The sequence below is a fragment of the Balaenoptera physalus genome, assembly GCF_965194825.1.
Source record: "Balaenoptera physalus genome assembly, chromosome: 13".
NCBI classification, from domain to species: domain Eukaryota; kingdom Metazoa; phylum Chordata; class Mammalia; order Artiodactyla; family Balaenopteridae; genus Balaenoptera; species Balaenoptera physalus.
In genome coordinates this window covers 86,961,826-86,982,625 of record NC_138892.1, presented here as the reverse complement: position 1 = coordinate 86,982,625, position 20,800 = coordinate 86,961,826, and the positions used below count along the sequence as shown (strand labels likewise).

The 20,800-nt window shown below is 37.0% G+C and overlaps 1 protein-coding gene across 6 annotated transcripts in view; it reads right to left on the bottom strand.

Moving 5' to 3' along the window:
- LMNTD1 (lamin tail domain containing 1) overlaps positions 1-20,800 on the bottom strand; it is a 437,115-nt gene that overhangs the window by 398,002 nt on the left and 18,313 nt on the right. For all 6 annotated transcript variants that reach the window (XM_082419810.1, XM_082419814.1, XM_082419811.1 and 3 more), the window contains one exon: positions 15,456-15,515. In XM_082419810.1, coding sequence (XP_082275936.1) covers positions 15,456-15,458 — 3 coding nt within the window. In that variant the 5' untranslated portion in view covers positions 15,459-15,515. The remainder of the gene's footprint in view (positions 1-15,455; positions 15,516-20,800) is intronic.

Below are 20,800 nucleotides of genomic sequence, written 5' to 3'. Positions count from 1 at the left end.
GAGATTGTAATGACCTTGGGCAGAGTAGCTAGAAAGGACAAAAGTACAGCTCCATTGAGCTCTCCAGGGGTCCACACTCTCCCCTGGGGCTCTGATCCCTCACTTTGAGAAGGCTTCTCTCTAGCAAATAAAGGAATACATTAGAAGACAGGACCCTAGATCTTGGCCTGAACTGCTCAGGCCCATATCTAAAGATGTGCCATGGAGACAAAGGGTTATTCTGCTTATTTGGTGCCTGGAATTGTGATGGTAAATAACCATTTTGATTTGTAGGGTAGTAACTCTGACAGGTTATACTCATGAAAAGCTTGAAACAGAGATGATAATACCTGTGGGTGTCAAAATTTAATCTTTCTTAATATTAAGTTCACTTAAAGCACCCCGAGGTCAACAAGTTGGTGGGTGACACTGAGTTAACAGAAAGTTCTTTAGCCAAATAGTTTCTAAAAACATCAATCCATTCTAAAAATAGGGAATCCCTATTACACATAGCATGCCTATTTGGTGCTATTTTTTAACCATTTAGGGAGACATTACAGTAACATCATAAAAATTCTAAGTTGGAGAAGACACAGAAGATACGTAGTTTAACCTCCTTCAGAAGTGAAAAAAAACAAGACTTGGAAAGATTACATGACTTGTCTAAGGTCACAGGAATTGTTTTAATGTTTTATGAATTCTGAATATCAAGCAAAAACCAGATAATTAAATACTTAACCACTTGTGTGTATTTTTTTTAATCAATTTTATTTATTTATTTATTTTTTATTGCATTGGGTTTTTGTTGCTGCGTGCCGGCTTCCTCTAGTTGCGGAGAGCGGGGGCTACTCTTCGTTGTGGTGCACCACTCTTCGTTGTGGTGCGGTGGCTTCTCTTGTTGCAGAGCACAGGCTCTAGGCATGTGGGATTCAGTAGCTGCAGCACGCGGGCTCGGTAGTTGTGGCTCGCGGGCTCTAGAGCGCAGGCTCAGTAGTTGTGGCGCACGGACTTAGTTGCTCTGCGGCATGTGGGATCGCCCCGGACCAGGGCTCAAACCTGTGTCCCCTGCAATGGCAGGCAGATTCTTAACCACTGCACCACCAGGGAAGTCCCCACTTGTGTGTATCTTAAGTGATGCAACTGAAGGCAGGGCTATAAAGAGTCCAAGGGGAATCTGAGCTTACATTAGTGCTGTAGGATGCAAAAGAGGAGCCCACTCTGGCTCTTGAGACAATGATTGGACACCTGCCAAGGGTTCTACACTGTGTGCTTCTGGACCACATGTGCATAGAAAGCAGAGGGCAATGATCAATTGCCATTCATTGTTCAAACAATTCAGAATCCATCCAGAGGCTAGCTGAAAACTGGCTTAAGAAATAACAATGCCATGAGCATTGTTATCAAATACAAGAAACAATAACAATAATGAACATTAGTAGGGTGTTTTGCAGATTACAAAGTATTTTCAAACACAACCCTTTCCAACTTCATAATGGAAAACCACCAGACGAGTAGTCTTGCTGTTGTTATTATTACTACTACCTCCAAACCAGGAGACTCAGGTTGGTGGAGAGAACTTCTCCTGTCACTCATCTGAGCCAGAACTCACGTGCAGTTTTCACTCCAAGCCCTGGGCACACTCCCCGAGTCAAAGATGCTGATACTCAACAGTTTGATGCTCTCTGCTGAGCTCTTGCATCACACACAGTTGAGTATGTAAGGTAAAAAGTGGACTCAGAGATATGAGCCACTTACTCCATACAGAAGATTACCTCTCTGCCCAGAACAAGGACACTCACTCAGTATCAAAAGTGTGTGTGAAGGACCAAATCTCTGATTCTTTAGAGACTACCTGATTTAAGCCGTTGAACTGGAATGCATTCAGTGTGTACCTACGGAACTTTTGTACTCTTATACTTAATAAGTTCAGCCTTTGTTTCCTATGAGACCAAAACCACTCAGACTCTTTCCTCAAGAACTTTTCTGAACTAAGTATCACACAGACTTCTTCAGTATGTGAAGATGAAGGGATTCGGAGTAACGGGTAGGGCGACTGAATAATGATCCTCTTAGAATTGTGAGCAGGAAAATGGAAGAATTTTATCACCTGTAATTGCTTTCATGATTGAATCTCCTTGTGCCCTACCTTACCCCATGAACATTCACTATTTTTACTGCCTGACCTAAGCACAGATGTATCTGAGAAAGCAGCCATGACCGTGATTTTCAAGTATGTTTTTAAAAAAACCTCACAAATGTGCAGGCTGCTGAAAAAAGAGCTGAAAGGAAGATTGTTATGTTCACCTAAATGTTGCACTGAGGTGTATGAGGACTAAACCAAAGAAAAATGATGGCTATCATATTCCACAAGGGAAATGTGGGTTAAATATTCTTTGTTTAATATTCTACTTAAGTTTTCTTGAACAGGTAAAGCCTTTTTCACTTCTTAAACTGCATTACTAGAGCCTACAGGGAGGCTCAAACCTAAATTTGTTAATAGAATATACTCAGAGCTTAAATGGGTGTATATGATTTGGGGAAGCATGTATTTGGTTACTGCTAGATGGATCTCACATTTGCTCCAATTTGATTTGCGAGAGGCTATTCTTAAATTGTTCTACTTATTAGTTATTCTGATCTCTAGGGTACCCATTTATGGAATGCTGGAGGGGAGCATAACATTAGGAGCAGATTTTTCTTAAAGCAAAGTGGGAAATCTGCATGAACTTTTTAAACATAACTTTGAATGCACTCCAATCTGGAACACATAATTATTTCACGCTGACTGAAATCAAGAAGTAAATATGTGGGCTTCCCTGGTGGCGCAGTGGTTGAGAGTCTGCCTGCCAATGCAGAGGATACGGGTTCGGGCCCTGGTCTGGGAAGATCCCACATGCCGCGGAGCAACTGGGCCCGTGAGCCACAATTACTGAGCCTGCGCGTCTGGAGCCTGTGCTCCGCAACGAGAGAGGCCACGATAGTGAGAGGCCCGCGCACTGCGATGAAGAATGGCCCCCACTTGCCGCAACTAGAGAAAGCCCTCACACAGAAACGAAGACCCAACACAGCCATAAAAATAAATAAATAAATAAACCCAAAGTTTAAAAAAAAAAAAAAAAAAAAAGTAAAATTACAACCTGTGCCTCATCTTTGCCATCTACTCAAAGATACTCTGCTGTATTTCTTAAAACGATGACTCCTTTTCTCTGTAATTTAATGGAATTTTGAGTATAATGTAACACTCTGCCATTTCTAGGCAATTTATGATGCCTGGCGACATTGGTTAGAAGTTGAGGAACATTTCTAATGACACAAAAATATTTTCACAAGCACACACAAACATTTTTTTCTCTCCTATTTATTTAATTGTCCTTTTAAAACCAGGAGAATAGGAATAGTCTACAGTAACTCCTGGATTCCTTTTCAGAAGTGTGACTAAATACTGAAACTCATCATTTGATAAATACAGTTTGAATTATTTTTCCATAAATGCATGATAACCTATGTTTGTCAGAAAGAAACCCATTTGCCACTTTCCTGTCCATTAACTCAGCCTCTGAGATATTGCTTCAGATTTTCCCTTTGTAGCTGGCATCTTTCCACCTAGAAAAATATCATATCATTTGTGAATTTGAAGTTTTCACTCATTTATAAAAATTTTAAATAAAGCCAATTCTAGTCCTGATCCCAGGTAATCCTACTAATTGTAATTCTATTTATTTAGAAAATACTTATTTATGCTTTTGTTTTAGGTCTCCAAACTAGTCATTTATCCATGACAGAATTTGTTCTTCAATCCTTTGATAACTTTTAAAAAGAAAAGTCTTCCTCAAAAACTTTGCCCTGACCAAATGCTTGCTTGTCTCCTTAGAGGAAAATAAACCTTTCCCCCAATAAATTATGTTTCTTGTCATTTAATGAATCTCTACTTAATCTTGGCTTCCAACTGCATTCCAGGTATAGAAATAAAGCATTCTAGGCTGTAGTTTCTATTTCAGTAACCCTTCCAATGAATGGAGGCCATTCTGGAAATCCATCAAGAATGTCCTAGCATCGCACTACAACTGGGAAACCTTTTCTTACCTTTTCTCCATGTACACTAATCCTTACATTTTAACATCCAAATTAACTTTTGTCTCCTCTGTGAAGTTTTCTGTGATTCATTCTATTCCTATTTGAGAAGTAACTCATCCTGCTTGCATGAGCAAAACCAACTATATTTGAGAATCAGTGACTAGAAACACTTTATCCTCAGAGTCCCGAGGGATAGAAAACTGGTTGGATGGGCTCATAGAGACATTTTAAGGTGAGTAAGCGGAATAGTAGGAGAGTTTTTGTTGAACAGCTTTGACCACTTCATTGCACAGTGGCTTTGGAGTCAAACAAATCTAGGATGGACGCAGCTAAATGAATACAAATTTATTACTTCTATCGATATAAGGCTATTCATGTACTCTATTTGTTCTTGAGTGAGGTTTGCTGGTTTGCACCTCTTCAGGAATTTGTCAATTTTATGTGTTGTTTATAATATACCCTCATCATCCTTTTAATGTTGGGGCTGATAAAAAACAAAATTAAGGATAGACTCATTGAATGTGTAAGAAATAAAATTTAATTTGTTGGATTTGTAGTGAGGTTCCCTTTTTCATTTGTAATATTGCTCTTAGTGTTTTCTCTCTCTCTTTTTTTTTCCTATTCTGTCTGGATAAAGTTTTGTCAAGTTTATTAATCTTTTCAAATAACCAGTTTTTAATTTAACTGATTTCTTCCTATTGTTTTTCTGTTTACTCTTTCATTGATTTCTGCTCTGATCTTCATTATTACCTTCCTTCTGCTTATTTTGAGTTAAATTTGCTTCTCTTTTCCTAGTTTTATTGAGATCCTTGTTTTGAGACCTTTCTTCTTATCTAATATAAGCATTTAATGTTATAAATTTGTTTCTAAAACTGCTTTGACTTCATCCCACAAGTTTTTATATATACATTGTATTTTCATTTTCATTCTGTTCAAAACAGTTTCTAAATTTTCTTGTGATTTCTTCTTTTACCCATAGATTTAGAATGTGTCATTTGGGGATATTTGGGGATTTTCCAGATAACTTTGTAATTGATGTGTTGTTTAATTCCTGCTCTCCATCTGGTCCTGAGTTTGAAGTTGTGACTTTATCTCCTCTCTAGGCTATGATGATGAGTCCCTAGTACTATTTGACCCCTGAAATGTGTCCTCCAGCTTTATGCCCCACCCTTTTGCCCTTCAGTAGTCCCCGTGGGGCTCATCTGGATGTGTCTGACTCCTCATCTTCTACATGATGTGATAGAGGAATCACAAGCAATGATAAATTTCATAGGAAGTCAAATGTGGATCAATTAAAAGACTACCAAAGTGCATTAAGGGTTTGGAAAAGATTAGACAAATAATATACAGAGTGAATTTCTCAAGAAATACTCATTAACTGAGGAACAGGGCACTGAAAATGTATAATGGGGTTTTACTCAAACTTGAGAATTAACAGAGTTGATAAGATGAAGGTACAAAGGGCTTTCAATCGTTAGTAAGACCCTTCTTTGACATAACTCCACAATTCTTTCAAAATCATCTTCCCATTTTTTCCATTTGCTTCTTAGTACAGATAACAAATGATTGGTGTGAATTAGATACTCTATTTGATACCAGAGTCACAACAGAGAATATTATCAGGTTCAGGAAAGGTGTAACCCTCATTCTTCATCAATGATTATAATCACAGCTGACATTGGCAATTCCTCTAACATCCAGATAATATCAACTTATTATTTACAATTATAGCTATACAATACAACCTAACCTATTTCCCAACTTTTCAAAACTTAAATTCATGTTACTAATGTTTCAGGTGTGAGAATTATAACAAGGAGAAGGTTTTTGTTTTTAATTACAAAGAGTTCTTATTTTTTAGAGATACATACTGAAATATCTGCCCATAAAATATTTTTATAAAAATATAAATTTGGAACTACCCTGGTGGCACAGTGGTTAAGAATCCACCTGCCAATGCAGGAGAGACAGGTTCGATCCCTTGTCCAGGAAGATCCCACATGCCGTGGAGCAACTAAGCCTGTGCGCCACAACTACTGAGCCTGCGCTCTAGGGCCCGTGAGCCACAATTACTGAGCCCGTGTGCCACAACTACTGAAGCCCACATGCCTAGAGCCCGTGCTCCACAACAAGGGAAGCCACCGCAATGAGAAGCCCGCGCACCTCAACGAAGAGTAGCCCCCGCCCACCGCAACTAGAGAAACCCCGCGCGCAGCAACAAAGACCCAACGCAGCCAAAAATAAGTAAATAAAAATAAATAAATCTATAAAAATATATATATATATAAATTTAACTACTTCTTTATTGAAAGAGAATATACCTGAAAATTTTTTCAATTACTCTCAAATGAAGAGTATGTGATAGAATTTTAATATATCAGTACATGTGGAAAAACAGCTCAAACATATAGGATCTAATGTCTATATCCTCTCCATATAAAGTCTTCAGACAGACATCTCAGACAATGATGTACAAACAAACCAATTCATAAAACCAACTCCTCATAATTTGAGGAAAGTCATAATTGATCTCCATGGAAGCCAGGCCCTTTAAAGTATACTCTTTTTATGGCATCTGGAGCAAATCACCAACAAGCAAGGGATATGTTTAAACAGGCAATTTTAAAAACTTGAGGATGTCACTTAATTTGATTACAGACAAAGCTGGGGCCTACCTTAGGTTGGCCCCCCTCAGTGTTTCCTAACTCATGATTCCCCTTTTAAGATGGCCTGAAAAAAGGAAAAATCGACCAGACCTGATTAATAAGTTGTGTCTACATGCACAAATGAAAAGGGTAACTTCTGAGCTGAATTTTTTCTCTCTCTACTCAAAAAGCACAGGGTCCTTACTCATTTGTAAAAGTAATATTTATTTCTATTACTGTGTATTTATTAATATAAATACATCACCAACTGTATTTATAGAGTTTAAACCAGCATAGTTCAAACACTACGAAGGTGCCAGGCATTTCCATCAATACTTTTGTGGTCATTGATTTTTTTAAATCAGCAAATTAGTTTCTGATGCTGCTGAAGGTGACCAATATAATTTGCTTTTTTGGATTAATGCTACGACACTATCTGGTATCACTAACTGAAAGAGGATTGATTACACTATGTTAAACGTTTTTGGATGTAAGTTTTTTTTAATGTTTTATAATCACAAAATATGTCCTAGAGATAAAAAATCAGATTCCATTTTATAATCAACATGCCTTGGGACACTTGGCTGAACCAGAAAAAGGATAAGGCAAAGCAGAAGGAAAAAAAGAAAACAAATGGAAGGCTAACATTGAGGTTTTATCTCTCAGGAAGGACAAAAACCAGTCCTATAATCAAAACTTGTGGTTATTTATTATCAACATGGCAGAGAGACTGAATTTAAAAAAATCTTTCCATCTGTCCACACTCTGTGTGCTGCTGCTCTGAGGAAAAATAAATATATCCTGGGTTGACACCAAGAATACTGGGTTTACTATTAGTAATGTTCTCACTAAGGTGCCTCAATCAACCCTTCCGCAGTCTAAAAAAATATAAATATATCCTGGGTTGACACCAAGAATACTGGGTTTACCATTAGTAATGTTCTCACTAAGGTGCCTCAATCAACCCTTCTGCAGTCTAAAAAATGTAAATAAATGTTGGATGACGGATTGTGAATTGATCAGGAGCTTTGATGTCATGTTTAGCATTTGGGTTTTTGTTTTGTTTTGTTTTGTTTGTTTGTTTGGTCCTGTTCTGCAACTCTTAACGGCTAGAATTCCATTTCAATCACAACAGGAACTAAAGATTTCTGAACACTATACAGTCCCAGTTTTTAAAATGAAGCCTGAAATATCACTTAGAACGATGGCTGGGGAAGAAAACAACCATAAAGTTTGTTTTGTTTGACAGTGACTGACGATGATATTATTGCCCACACATGTATGTCTGTAAATACTGTTGTGCATCATGCAGCTCTTTCCCCTGGAGTATAATCCAGCCCTGGAAATAGTAGATCAACCCGTCACCATGGATACTGAAAAATCTGGCCAAGTGACCTAAAATGTAGATTGTGAGTAAAATTGTGTTGGTATCTGTTGCTGCAACTGATGTCAGTGCTCTTTCTCATTAGGAAGAGTAGCCCTGAAAAGGGGCCCAGTGTTTCCGGAGATCCCCATCCCCATGGGTCCTGCTCTCATCCTTTACCTGCCTTGGCTCCATAGGTTCTGCTGTTCACCCACACACGAATCCAATGGTACCACTGCTAGTGCCAACTATTTGTCTCTGAGATAGTCACATCTGGCCTCTAAAGATTTATTAGTTTCTTTATCTCAACCAAGTGTGAACAATCTCTTTTACATTTGTTTTGGCTGAAACAAAATGCATGATCCAGAAAACTAAGAGGAAAACAATGAATTTAAAAACAAACTTCAATTCGAGTTCTTGTTCTACCTCTAACTCACTACAGACCTTAAGTAGTTACCTGACTCTTCATTATTCATTCAACCAACATTTGCTGAGGGCTTACCGTGCCAGATATGCTTAGGCAACAGGTATGCAAAGAAAAATGGGAAACAATTCTTGTTCTCAAGGAGCTCGCAATGAAAAAGAGAAGACTGACACACACGCCAATGTTCACAATGCTGGGTGAGACAGATCATGATAGGAGGAAACAGAGGAGAAAGAGGGTCATCTCACCAGACTGGGAAGGTCACGATGGGCTTCCAAGAGGAGTAGAGTCTGAAGAGAGGCCTGAAGGATGAGTGAGAGAAGTCCAGTCCACGGGAGAAGGAGAGGAGAGGAGGGTGCAGAAGGAGGAAAGGGTGAAATGATAATGGACTTGGAAAGGAGAAAATGTTATCCTGGCACACTACTTGACCCAGCATGAAAAAGTGTCATAATAATATAAATGCCTTTAGTTAGCTTTTAAAGCCAAACTGTAGATAAAAGTATTGTCGATGGTTTCAAAAACAGTTAATAACATTTCAGTGTTAACACTATTTAACCATATAAAAGAAAATTATTACATTTACCTTATGACCTAGTTATTCCACTGCTGGGTACTTACCGGAGAGGACTGAAAATGTATGTCCTCACAGAGACTAAGATAAAGATGTTCTTAGCAGCTTTATTCATATTAGCCCAAACTGGAAACAACTCAAATGTCTATTAACAGTGCAATGAATAAACAAAGTGTGTATATTTATACAATGCAATACTTTTCAGCAGTTAAAAAAAATGCAGCAACATGGATGAATCTCACAGACATTATACTAAGAGGAAAGAAGCCAGACACACACACACACAAAATCCACTGTGATTTTATTTATGTAATTTCTAGAAGAGGAAAATCTATTCCATAATGGAAAAGGACAGATAAACTGTTGCCTCTGGAAGGGGCAGAGGACTGACTAGGAAGGAGCGCAGGGGTCATTTCTCAGGTGATGAAAATGCTAGAGATGTGGGTTACACAGGTGTAGGCACTGATTAAAACTCATTGAATTGCACAGGTAAGACTTATGGCTTTCACTGTATGTTTTTGATATAAAAAATGAGAACAAACACTAATTAGTAATTTTGCTTTTTTTCAGCGGTATAAATTAGCCATTCTGAGGCTACCTCCTGTATATTCCAGGCTTGAGCAAAATTCTGGGCTTCTGAAAATAATGGGAGCCAGATTTTTCATTGTTGAGGAATGGGATAACCAACACAGAAAGTAAGAAGACTCTGCTGTGCAATACAGCAGCTATTAGCCACATGTGGCTCCTGAACCCTTGAAATGTGGCTAGACCAAATTGAAGATGTGCTGTAAGCATCAAATATACACTAGCTTAGGAAGAACTTACTACAAGGGGGAAAAAAGTACAATATCTCACTAATAACGTCTTATTTGATTATATGTTGAAATGGTAAAAATTAGGATACATTGTGTTAAACAAATACATTATTAAAATAGATTTAAATTGTTTCTTTACTTTTTTAAACATGGCAACTAGAAAGTTTATAATTACATATGTGGCTCACATTTGTACCCATTGCACAGTACTAAACTATAATGTAGCTTGTGGTGTTGGACTGGAATTGCAGCTATCATATTCCAATATGTGAACTCATAGTTTGATCTATCTATCTATCTATCTATCTATCTATTTATCTATCTATCTATCTATCTACCTATCTTTTTTCCTCTGAAAGGGCCTGGAAATAATGCCATACGAGTAGAAATGAGCACACTTAGCACTCAGGTCTTGGTATCATTCTCTATCAAAACGAAATATAGCTGCTTGGAGAAATGGCTGATTTCAGGGCTGGGGCAGAGAAAGTACAAGATGAGCTTGGAATATCATACTTCACAAAAAAGTAAAGGATTTTTCAAAAAATAATGGGGTATGTAAAAATGACACAGAAGGACTACTGGGGCTTCCCCTAGCCAAATCTAGGATAATTTGAGCATCAAAATAAATGATGATAGTAATGGATCATAACCTATTTAATAAAATAAGAATCTGTGAGTCCCTATCCAAATAAATAAATAAATAAGAAGGGACGGTGCTTCCTTATAGTAGAATATCAACTAATAAAGAAAAACAATCATGGAGACAGAAGATCAACAATGGATACTAAAACTAGTTGGGTAAAAGTTTTATGAGAAATAACGTTATTTACCTATTTTCAAAGTGTCTCCCCATATATTAATTTCAAAGAAAAAAATATACATTTAGTTTAGAAGAATAATTTTTCAAAAAGACTCATGCACCCCAATGTTCACTGCAGCACTATTTACAATAGCCAGGATGTGGAAGGAACCTAAATGCCCATTGACAGACGAATGGATAAAGAAGATGTGGTACATATATACAAAGGAGTATTAGCCATAAAAAGGAACAAAATTGGGTCATTTGTAGAGACACGGATGTCATACAGAGTGAAGTTAAGTCAGAAAGAGAAAAAAAATCATATATTAACGCATATATGTGGAATCTAGAAAAATGGTACAGCTGAACCGCTTTGCAAGGCAGAAATAGAGACACAGATGTAGGGAACAAACATATGGACACCAAGGGGGGGAATGTGGAGGGGGCGTGGTGGGATGAATTGGGAGATTGGGATTGACATATATACACTAATATGTATAAAATAGATAACTAATAAGAACCTGCTGTACAAAAAATAAATAAATAAAATTCAAAAAAAAAGAATAATTTTTGAACTTTACAATTGAAAAAATTATCAAGATAAACCCAGAATTAATTTTACAATCTTGCTGCCTTTGAGTTTTTAAATATCACTGAGAGATTAAAACTATCCCCCCACCCCAAATCTGATGAAGGAAAATTAACCTTATCTAAGTGTGGTTTATGAATCACCCTTAGAGTCATCTGAATTCTTTTTACAAAATCTTTATAAGATATAAGAGGCAGAAAGCCTTCAAGCCTTCACATCCCAAGGAACATGGCAGCAGTGGGTGTAATTAAAAATATTATTTACAGAACTAATTAGCAAATTTAATCAGGAAACAAGTGAGAATAAGAATACATAAAATTACAATGTAATTTTTCATAGATATACTTCTTATTGTCATTTTTTAAAATGATATAATTTTAAGTAGTGTCAGAAATCTTTTGTAAACCTTGCACTGACACTTCTAAAAAATACTTCATGTAATTTTGAAAACAATAATGATTATAAAGTTAAAAAAATTTTATAGTGACAGGTCAAAAATAGGAAATTACCTATAAAATTAGATATTCTATTTTTTTTTTTTTTTTTTGGTCACACAGCATGGCTTGTGGGATCTTAGTTCCCCGACCAGGGATTGAACCTGAACCTGGGCCCCAGGTTTTGCCACAAAGGCATGAAACTAGAAATCAACTACAAGAAAAAAACTGCAAAAAAACACCAACATATGGAGTCTAAACAATATACTACTAAACAACCAATGGGTCATTGACAAAATCAAGAGGAAACAAAAAATCCTGGAGGAAAATGAAAATGGAAACACAATGATCCAAAATCTACGGGGTGCAGCAAAAGCAGTTTTAAGAGGGAAGTTTGCAGCAATACAAGCATACTTCAGGACATAAGAAAAATAGCAAATAAACAATCTAAACTTAAACCTAAAGGAATTAGAAAAAGGAGAACAAACAAAACCCAAAGTTAGAAGAAGGAAAGAAATCATAAAGAGCAGAAACAAGTGAAATAGAGACTAAGATAGGGCCCAAATAGATAAAATCAGAAATGAAAGAGAAGTTACAACTGACACCAGAGAGATACATAGGCTCATAAAAGATTATTATGAACAATTATATGGTAATAAAATGGACAACCTAGAAGAAATGGATTAATTCCTGGAAACATACAATCTCACAAGACTGACTTAGGAAAAAATAGAAAATATGAACAGCATCATAAGAGATTACTATGAACAATTATATGCCAATAAAACAGACAACCTAAAAGAAATGGAGAAATTCCTTGTAGCATACAATATCCCAAGACTGACTTAAGAAAAAATGGAAAATATGAGTAGACCAATTACCAGTAATGAAACTGAATCAGTGATTAAAAAAACAAAAACAAAAAATCTCCCAACAAAAATGTTCAGGTCCAGATGGCCTTGCAGGTGAATTTACCAAGCATTTAAAGATGAGTTCATACCTATCCTTCTCAAACTACTTCAAAAAAAAAAAAAAAATTGAAGAGGAAGGACTGTTTCCAAACTCATTCTATGAGGCCAGCATCACCCTGATACCAAAACAAATACACCACACAAAAAAAGAAAGAAAATTACAAGCCAATAGCACTGATGAATGCAGAAGCAAAAATCCTCAACAAAATACTAGGAAAGTGAATTCAGCAGTACATTAAAATGATCATACACCATGATCAAGTGGGATTTATCCACAAATCAATATCCACAAATCAATCTATGTGATACACCACATTAACAAATTGAAGAATAAAAATCATATGATTATCTCAATAGATGAAGAAAAAGCTTTGGACAAAATTCAACATCAATTTTATGATAAAAACTCTCAACAATGTAGGCATACAAGGAACATACCTCAACATAACAAAGGTCATATATGACAAACCCACTGCCAACATCATACTCAATGACGAAAAGCTGAAATAATTTCCTCTAAGAGCAGGAATAAGACAAGGATGCCCACTCTCACCACTTTTACTCAACATAGTATTGGAAGTCCTAGCCACAGCAATCAGACAAGAAAAAGCAATAAAAAGAATCCAAATTGGAAAGGAGGAAGTAAAACTGTCACTGTTTACAGATGACATGATACTATATATAGAAAATTCTAAAGATGGCACCCCAAAACTAGTAGAACTCATCAATAAATTCAGTAAAGTTGCAGGATACAAAATTAATATACAGAAATCTGTGGCATTTCTATACACTAATAATGAACTATTGGAAAGAGAAATTAAGAAAACAATCTCATTTACAATTGCATCAAAAAGAATAAAATTCCTAGGAGTAAATCTAACCACTGAGGTAAAAGACTTGTACTCTGAAAACTATCAGACATTGATGAAAGAAACTGAAGAGGATACAAACAAATGGAAAGATACACTGTGCTCATGGATTGGAAGAATTAATATAGTTAAAGTGACTATACTACCCTATGTTATCTACAGACTTAACGCAATCCCAATGGCATTTTTCACAGAAGTAGAACAAACAATTCTAAAATTTGTGTGGAAACACAAAAGACCTCTAATAGCCAAAGCAACCTTGAGAAAGAACAATGCTGGAGGTATCACAATCCCTGGTTTCAAACTACACTACAAAGTTACAATAATCAAAACAGTATGGTACTGGCAGAAAAACAGACACATAGATCAATGGAAGAGAAGAGAGACCCCAGAAATAAACTGAAGTTCATATGGTCAATTAATCTACAACAAAGGAGGCAAAAATATACAACTGGGAAACGACAGACTCTTAAATAAATGTTGTTGGGAAAACTGGACAGCTACATGCAAAAGCATCAAACTGGGCTACTTTTTCACACCATATACAAAAATAAACTCAAGATGGATTAAAGACTTAAATGTAAGACCTGAAACCATAAAAGTCCTTTTAAAAAAAACCCATAGTCAGTAATTTCTTTGACATTGGATTTAGCAATATATTTTTTTTATCTGTCTCCTCAGGCAAGCAAAACAAAAGCAAAAATAAGCAAATGGGACAATATCAAACTAAAAGCTTTCACTTTGTGAAAGTAATCGCCAATAAAATGAAAAGGCAGCCTACTGAGTGTAAGATATTTGCAACTGATACATGTGATAATGGGTAATACTTGAAATACACAAAGAACCCATACAACTCAACATCAAACAAACCAGCAACCTGATTCAAAAATGGGCAGAGGACCTGACTAGACATTTTTCCAAAGGAGATATGCAAATGGCCAACAGACATATGAAAAGATGCTCAACGTCTCAAATCATCAGGGAAATGCAAGTCAAAACCACAATGAGATACCATCTCACACCTGTCAGAATGGCTATCATCCAAAAAAGACAACAAATAACAAGTGTTGGCGAAGATATGGTGGAAAAGGAATCCTGTGCACTGTAAATTGATGCAGCCACTATGGAAAACAGTATGCAGTTTCCTCAACAAATTAAAAATAAAACTACCATACGATCCAGAAATTTCACTTCTGGGTATTTTCCCAAAGAAAACAAAAACACTAATTCCAAAAGATATATGCACCCCAATGTTGCAATTGCAGCATCATTTAGAATAGCCAAGATATGGAAGCAACCTAAGTGTCCATGGATGGATGAATGGATAAAGAAGATGTGATACACACACACACACACACACAATGCAATATTACTCAGCCATTAAAAATGAAATCTTGCCATTTGGGACAACATGGATGACTCTAGAGGGCATTTTGCTGAGTGAAATAAATCAGACAGGAAAAGAAAAATACTGTCTGATCTCACTTATATGTGGATGCTAAAAAACAAAACAAACAAACAAAGCAAAATGAAAACAGACTCATAGATACAGAGAACAGATGGATGGTTGCTAGAGCAGAGGCAGGTGGAGGGTTGGGTGAAACAGGTGAAGGGAATTAACAGTATAAATCTCTAGTTATAAAATGAATAATCCACAGGGATATAATATACAGCATAAGGAATATGATCAATAATAGTGTAGTAACTTTGAATGGGGACAGATGGTACTTGACTTACCGTGGTGTTCATTTTGTAATGCATATGCAAATGTCAAATTACAATGTAGTATACCTGAAACTAACACAATATTTTACATCAACTATATTTAAATTTTTAAAAAGATAACTTCTTTTCAAAAAATTTTAGTTGCTTACAACAGAGGGCCTACGGAATCTGTATCAAAATGAAATACAAAAACTTACCATGTTAGACCTGTGGCAGGTTCGGCCATGAAGAGGAAGCTGCTTGCTTTCCAGAGTTCTCTGAAAAAGCAAAAGAATGTCCATGCTATCTAGTAGTTGACTCCAAGGGAACTTAAAAAGACAAAAGGAAGCTTCTTTATGAAAGGGTTAAGTGCTATCATCAGGAATGCGGGTAGGAGTACAGGAATAAAATTTGAATAAATAAATAAATGGCAAGAAAAACTGGCAGAGACTATGCATCTTTGAACTTCAAATTAACGTTTGTCATAAGCTTCAAAAGAGTCCTAAATTCTTCACTGTCCAAAACCTCTTGGCCATCACTAAAACACTTCATGAGGATGGTGAAGTAACATATTTCACAGGTTCTGTAGCCCTTAGAAGACCAAGAAAGAACAAACCATCCTGATCTTTAGGTAAATATGGCATCATCTGCAAGGAGAACATAATCAGATTTATTTGATTGTCAAACCCTTCAGAGCTGAAAATAATTTACTGTGTTTTATTAAATTTATTTTCTGCATATTTTGAAAAGAAGAAGATAGTACACTGGCGTGTGTGTGTGTTTGTGCTTCTGTGTCTATGTGGAAAATAGCAAGGTTGGCTAAAGAAAGAAGAGCATAAAAGACTTTTTTTGCAAAATCAACTGAAGGTATCTACAGTGACTACTTTAAAAGTATGACCATCTTTAAAAAAATTTTTTAACAGTTTAAAACATTATGAAAGAGAAAGAAAATTCAGACCAAGGGAAAAAGAGATAATGTAAGAATGCCAACTCTGAGAATTGTCAGAGTTGCCATGGTTATTTCAAATCTGCTTTGAGCTTCCTAGCAGCCAGGACAATGGGCTCACTAAATTACAAAGCTTTGTTACTGGAATAAGGAAATATTCTAGTTCCTCAGAAAAAGAAAGGCTTTCCTTGATTTTAAATTCCAAAGGTATTTCTCACGTGAAGAAAAAGAATACGGTATAATATAGTATATACTAACTTCAATTGGATTTTTATTGCTAACATCAAATGATTGTTTAAAGCACTGCTGCTTAGTGAAGGCATTTCTGGGAGGGCTAAGGAATCCCCACTAAGCATACATCCCTCTCATGCTCTAGAAATACCACTGTTCTCTGGAGAACACATTAGGATCTTCATGGTACACCTAAGTGAATATATTTTTCCACTTGATTGTATCCTGTCATATAAACATTATCAATAGAATCAACTGCCACAAAATTCATTGATTAGTTTTTTAGATGAACCCAGGAACTAAGGCTCTGAAAGTTGGAAAGGATTTTACAGAGCTCTTGGTCCAATAATAAATTATAGCAGCTAATGTCACAAAAGGCATCTCTGACAATCAGTATAGGAACTTGGCATGCACGCTGTCATGGACAGTTGGATCACGCTCTCACAAGACCATCTACTCCACTGCTGTAGACAGTTGTTTTATTATGTTATGCTGAAAACTACTGGGCTGTAATTTCCACCCGCTTTTAAAGTCTGTCCTCCAGATCAACTGAGCAGCTCTCAAGTATCAGAAGACACTTTTGCTTTACCACTTCCGTCTTACCTTCCCTAAGCTAAACATCTTCAGTTTATGCTATTCGTCCATTTTAAATGATGCTGATTACTTTAAAAGTCATATAACACTTTAAATTTTTTTCAGTGCTTTGTATACATGACCTCATTTTTACCCTTATGAGATACCTCTGAATGCTCTACAACAGGTATTTTAATCATGAGAACACTAACTGGCCCCTAGATCATACCACTGGTTTATGGCAGAATGTAGACTAGAAGCTTGGTCTCTTCATTTTCTTCCTATCTCTGTGTTTAAACAATCATTTATAAACTACACTGAACACTCATTAACCGCAGTGAATATTCAAGAGAAGAAAGTTCTGAAGACATTTTACTCATGTTAAGAAAATAATCAGGAAGACTCATTTATGGTAACTAATACTTGTAAATTTACAATTTTTCCAAGTGTTAAGAATTTTATATAGGTGTTTGGAACTTCTGAAAGAGATATTTTTAAAGTTTTTTCTCTCATTTTTAGCTAAAATTTTGACGAAACTATAGGTCTGAGTTCAGGTTCAGGTTTAGGTTTGAGTTCAGGTTTAAGTGTGCTGATCATCCCAACCATAAGATAATAAAACTAATATAAACCCTCTGGTTTGCCAAATAAAAATAGAATTCTTTGAGTAATAAAAATGTGTGAAGGTTCTAGGACTTTATGTACTTCAGTCAGTTCAGATACCATTTTCCTGCTGTTTTTTTTTTCCTATATTCATCTTCATCCACTCAATTATTGAGTTCCTGGGCATCTTCTGCTTCCTCTTTTGTGTTCCTAGCAAGAATTATCGGAATTCAAACATTTTCGCTTAAACAGCAACAACAAAAATCCACTGAACACATAAAACTTCACCTGTTGGGGTAAAATCCTCAAGGGCCCTAGAACTATATATATGGTACGCAAAGACACAGACGCAGCAGTAGTTAATGGTCTGTAATTAAAATCTCAGCTTTAAAATGTGCCTCCAGGGGCATTTCAACAAAGTCCAACTTAAAAAACTTTCACTGTGCCAAGGAGGTGCTCTACTAAGCACGAGCACATTGGAAAGTCACGTGGTGAGAGCCCTCCATGAGGGACAGCCCACCCTCATCCACTGTAGGAGGCCGTGTGCACCGCTGCGGGAACTCCCGGAGCGCAAGCTGACACCGCAGCGACAGGGCGGAAGGAGAACTGAAGAGGCTCTGCACGTCTACGGCCACGGAGCACAAACCTCTGATGATGTGATGACTTGGGACTCATAGCAGGTTGAACTACTGGAAATATTAGTCTGATTGCACACTGTTTAAGTACAATGAGGCTGCTCTTCAGTGCTTTTTTTCCTTTCCAAATGTGTCCAAATGTCAATTTGAGACATTTTCCTCAGGAACAAACTAAATGGCCAGCAGAATATAGAAAACGAAAACTAGTCAAAATGGCCACAGACAGAAGCAGACTCGGAAGCCACGTGTGAAATTTAGATCAACCAGCCTCTCCTCGGGATACTGACCCGGCCACCAGCCAGGCCCACTTCCAGTGTTTAGTCTTGCAGGCAATCCCCTGTTGTTGGGCACCAGTAATTCAAGTTACCATGCTACCAAAATACGGTATTGGTTCCTTCATCTTGCATCTTCCTGGGATTCTTTACTACTCCCCAATCTTTGTCATGCTTTCTTTCTAGAAGCAACAAAATCATATATATATATATTTGGCCGCGCAGTGTGGCACGCGGGATCTTAGTTCCCTAACCAGGGATCAAACCCGTGCCCTCTGCAGTGGAAGCGCCAGAGTCTTAACCACCAGACTGCCAGGGAAGTACCAACAGAATCGTTGAAACGGAGCAGGCTTTAGAGGGAAAGAGTCTGCATTTATGCTAGGTTCACCTACCTATAGGGAGAGGATATTTATTCCAGGCTCCTGATGTTTTTCCTTGCATCTAGAGAGACCTCAGTTCATGTAACATTCCCAACCTCTTTACTCTTTCACCACTCTGCCTCAGAGAATGAAAAGCAAATTATTTGAATGGTAAATTTGAAAAGAGTACATAGGGCTTGCAAAGCTCAGCCCCTGCCATGCTCTCCTTCCTTGAGGAATGGCCACAGTAATGCCCATACTCATGTCTTATCTTCCATGTTGGAAATTTTCCAAGGGGAGGGCCCCACAGGAGGAAACATGTCCACCTGGCCTGGCCCAATAGACTGGTCTGTTTCTCAGCAGCAGCATTGGGAACCCCACCGTTGCTGCACTCCTAAGCCACATCATCCCTCCCAGACTTAATCAGTAATAAGTATGGTATTCTGATCTCCATCTTTCTCCTTGTCTATCTCTTAAGTGGCTTAGAACTCAGGACCGTTTTTTAACTGTGTTGACCTTGCAAAGCTATTTTACTATAGTCATCATTATCCACTCATATTTGTCAAGTTTTTGAACACCTTGTTCCTCTTCTGGACGTTATTTTACCTACCTGGCAGGAATGTGAATGTAAAGTGCCTAGCACAGGACTTGGCATTCAATTAAAGCTTACCTTCCTTTGCTTTTCTTAATTTTAATTTAGTCATCACCTGTTGTCTTAATTCCTTCTTCCCTTTAATTTCCTCCAATAAATTGGCTTCTTCTATCTCTCATCATTGTCTTCCACACTTTCGTATTTCTTCTTTCTGTCTTTAGACACTGCCCTAAATCAACCTAAATTTAGTTCTTAAAGTGTGGTCCCAGAACCAGCAGTGTCAGCATCTTTCGGGAATTTGGTGGAAAGGAAACTCTCAGGCCCTATCCCAGATCTACTGAATCAGAAACTGTTGGTGGGGGCTAGCAATTTGTATTTTTATAAGCCCTCCAGGTAATTCTGATGCATGGGCAAGGTTCAGAAGCAGAGGCCAACATTATTCAGTTTCTGCTCAGTTCCATGATTTGTCTCTGCCCAGATACTTTTCTTTTTGTGCCTTACTCTCTTTGTGATTACCAACCATTTTGTTTGGTATCATTATCAATTGTTTCATACCTGAAAGCCCTGATACCCTCCATCTCCATCCAGAAAGGGGGGGGAAAGGGTGACCATTTGGCCCTCAAATGATTTAAAATTAAGATCTATGGGTCTCTTTTATACAGATTTTTTTTGTCCACCCCAAATTATTATACCTAACTTATTGAAAATTCGGGCAACTCAGTTTGTTTTAATTTAGTTTACCAAGTTTTCATTTTCAAAGCCACTGTATAACATAAACCCACTCACAAATCTGCAAGCCTTTGCTCTGTGTTTTGTTTTTAACGGGTAAATAGAAAATCTCCTAGCACAGGAAACTACAGGTAGCACTGAAAAAAACTGGTTTTCACAGCACTGGTTTCCGAACAACTTGAAAAGCATCAGGCAATTCAATTATCCTAAAATTGTCATCCAATTTGCTTCTCTGTGGGAAAGTTAGTATTCTTATGTCATGAAGACCAAGAAATTATTTGCTTTCTGGAATATGTGAATATTTTCCTTCCTACCACTGCCGAACCTTTGAAAGAATATCTAGGGGCAGCAAGGATGGGATGGGGATTGGGACCAGGGGCAAGGGGAGAAGAGGTAAAATGGGAGCTGAGAAAACAAAAGATGTTTTTCATTTCAAATGACCCCCAAATGTCACAATTTAATTTGATGAATAAGTTTTTAAATTATCCTTTAGTAAATTTTAGCTAAGTCTAGGTACTTCAAATAATTGAATGGTTCAGGTACTTATTAACTTCTCTCCTACCATTCCTCAAATGTTGATGCAAATTAATTTTCAATCAACAAAATTTATAGACATTCATGAGTCT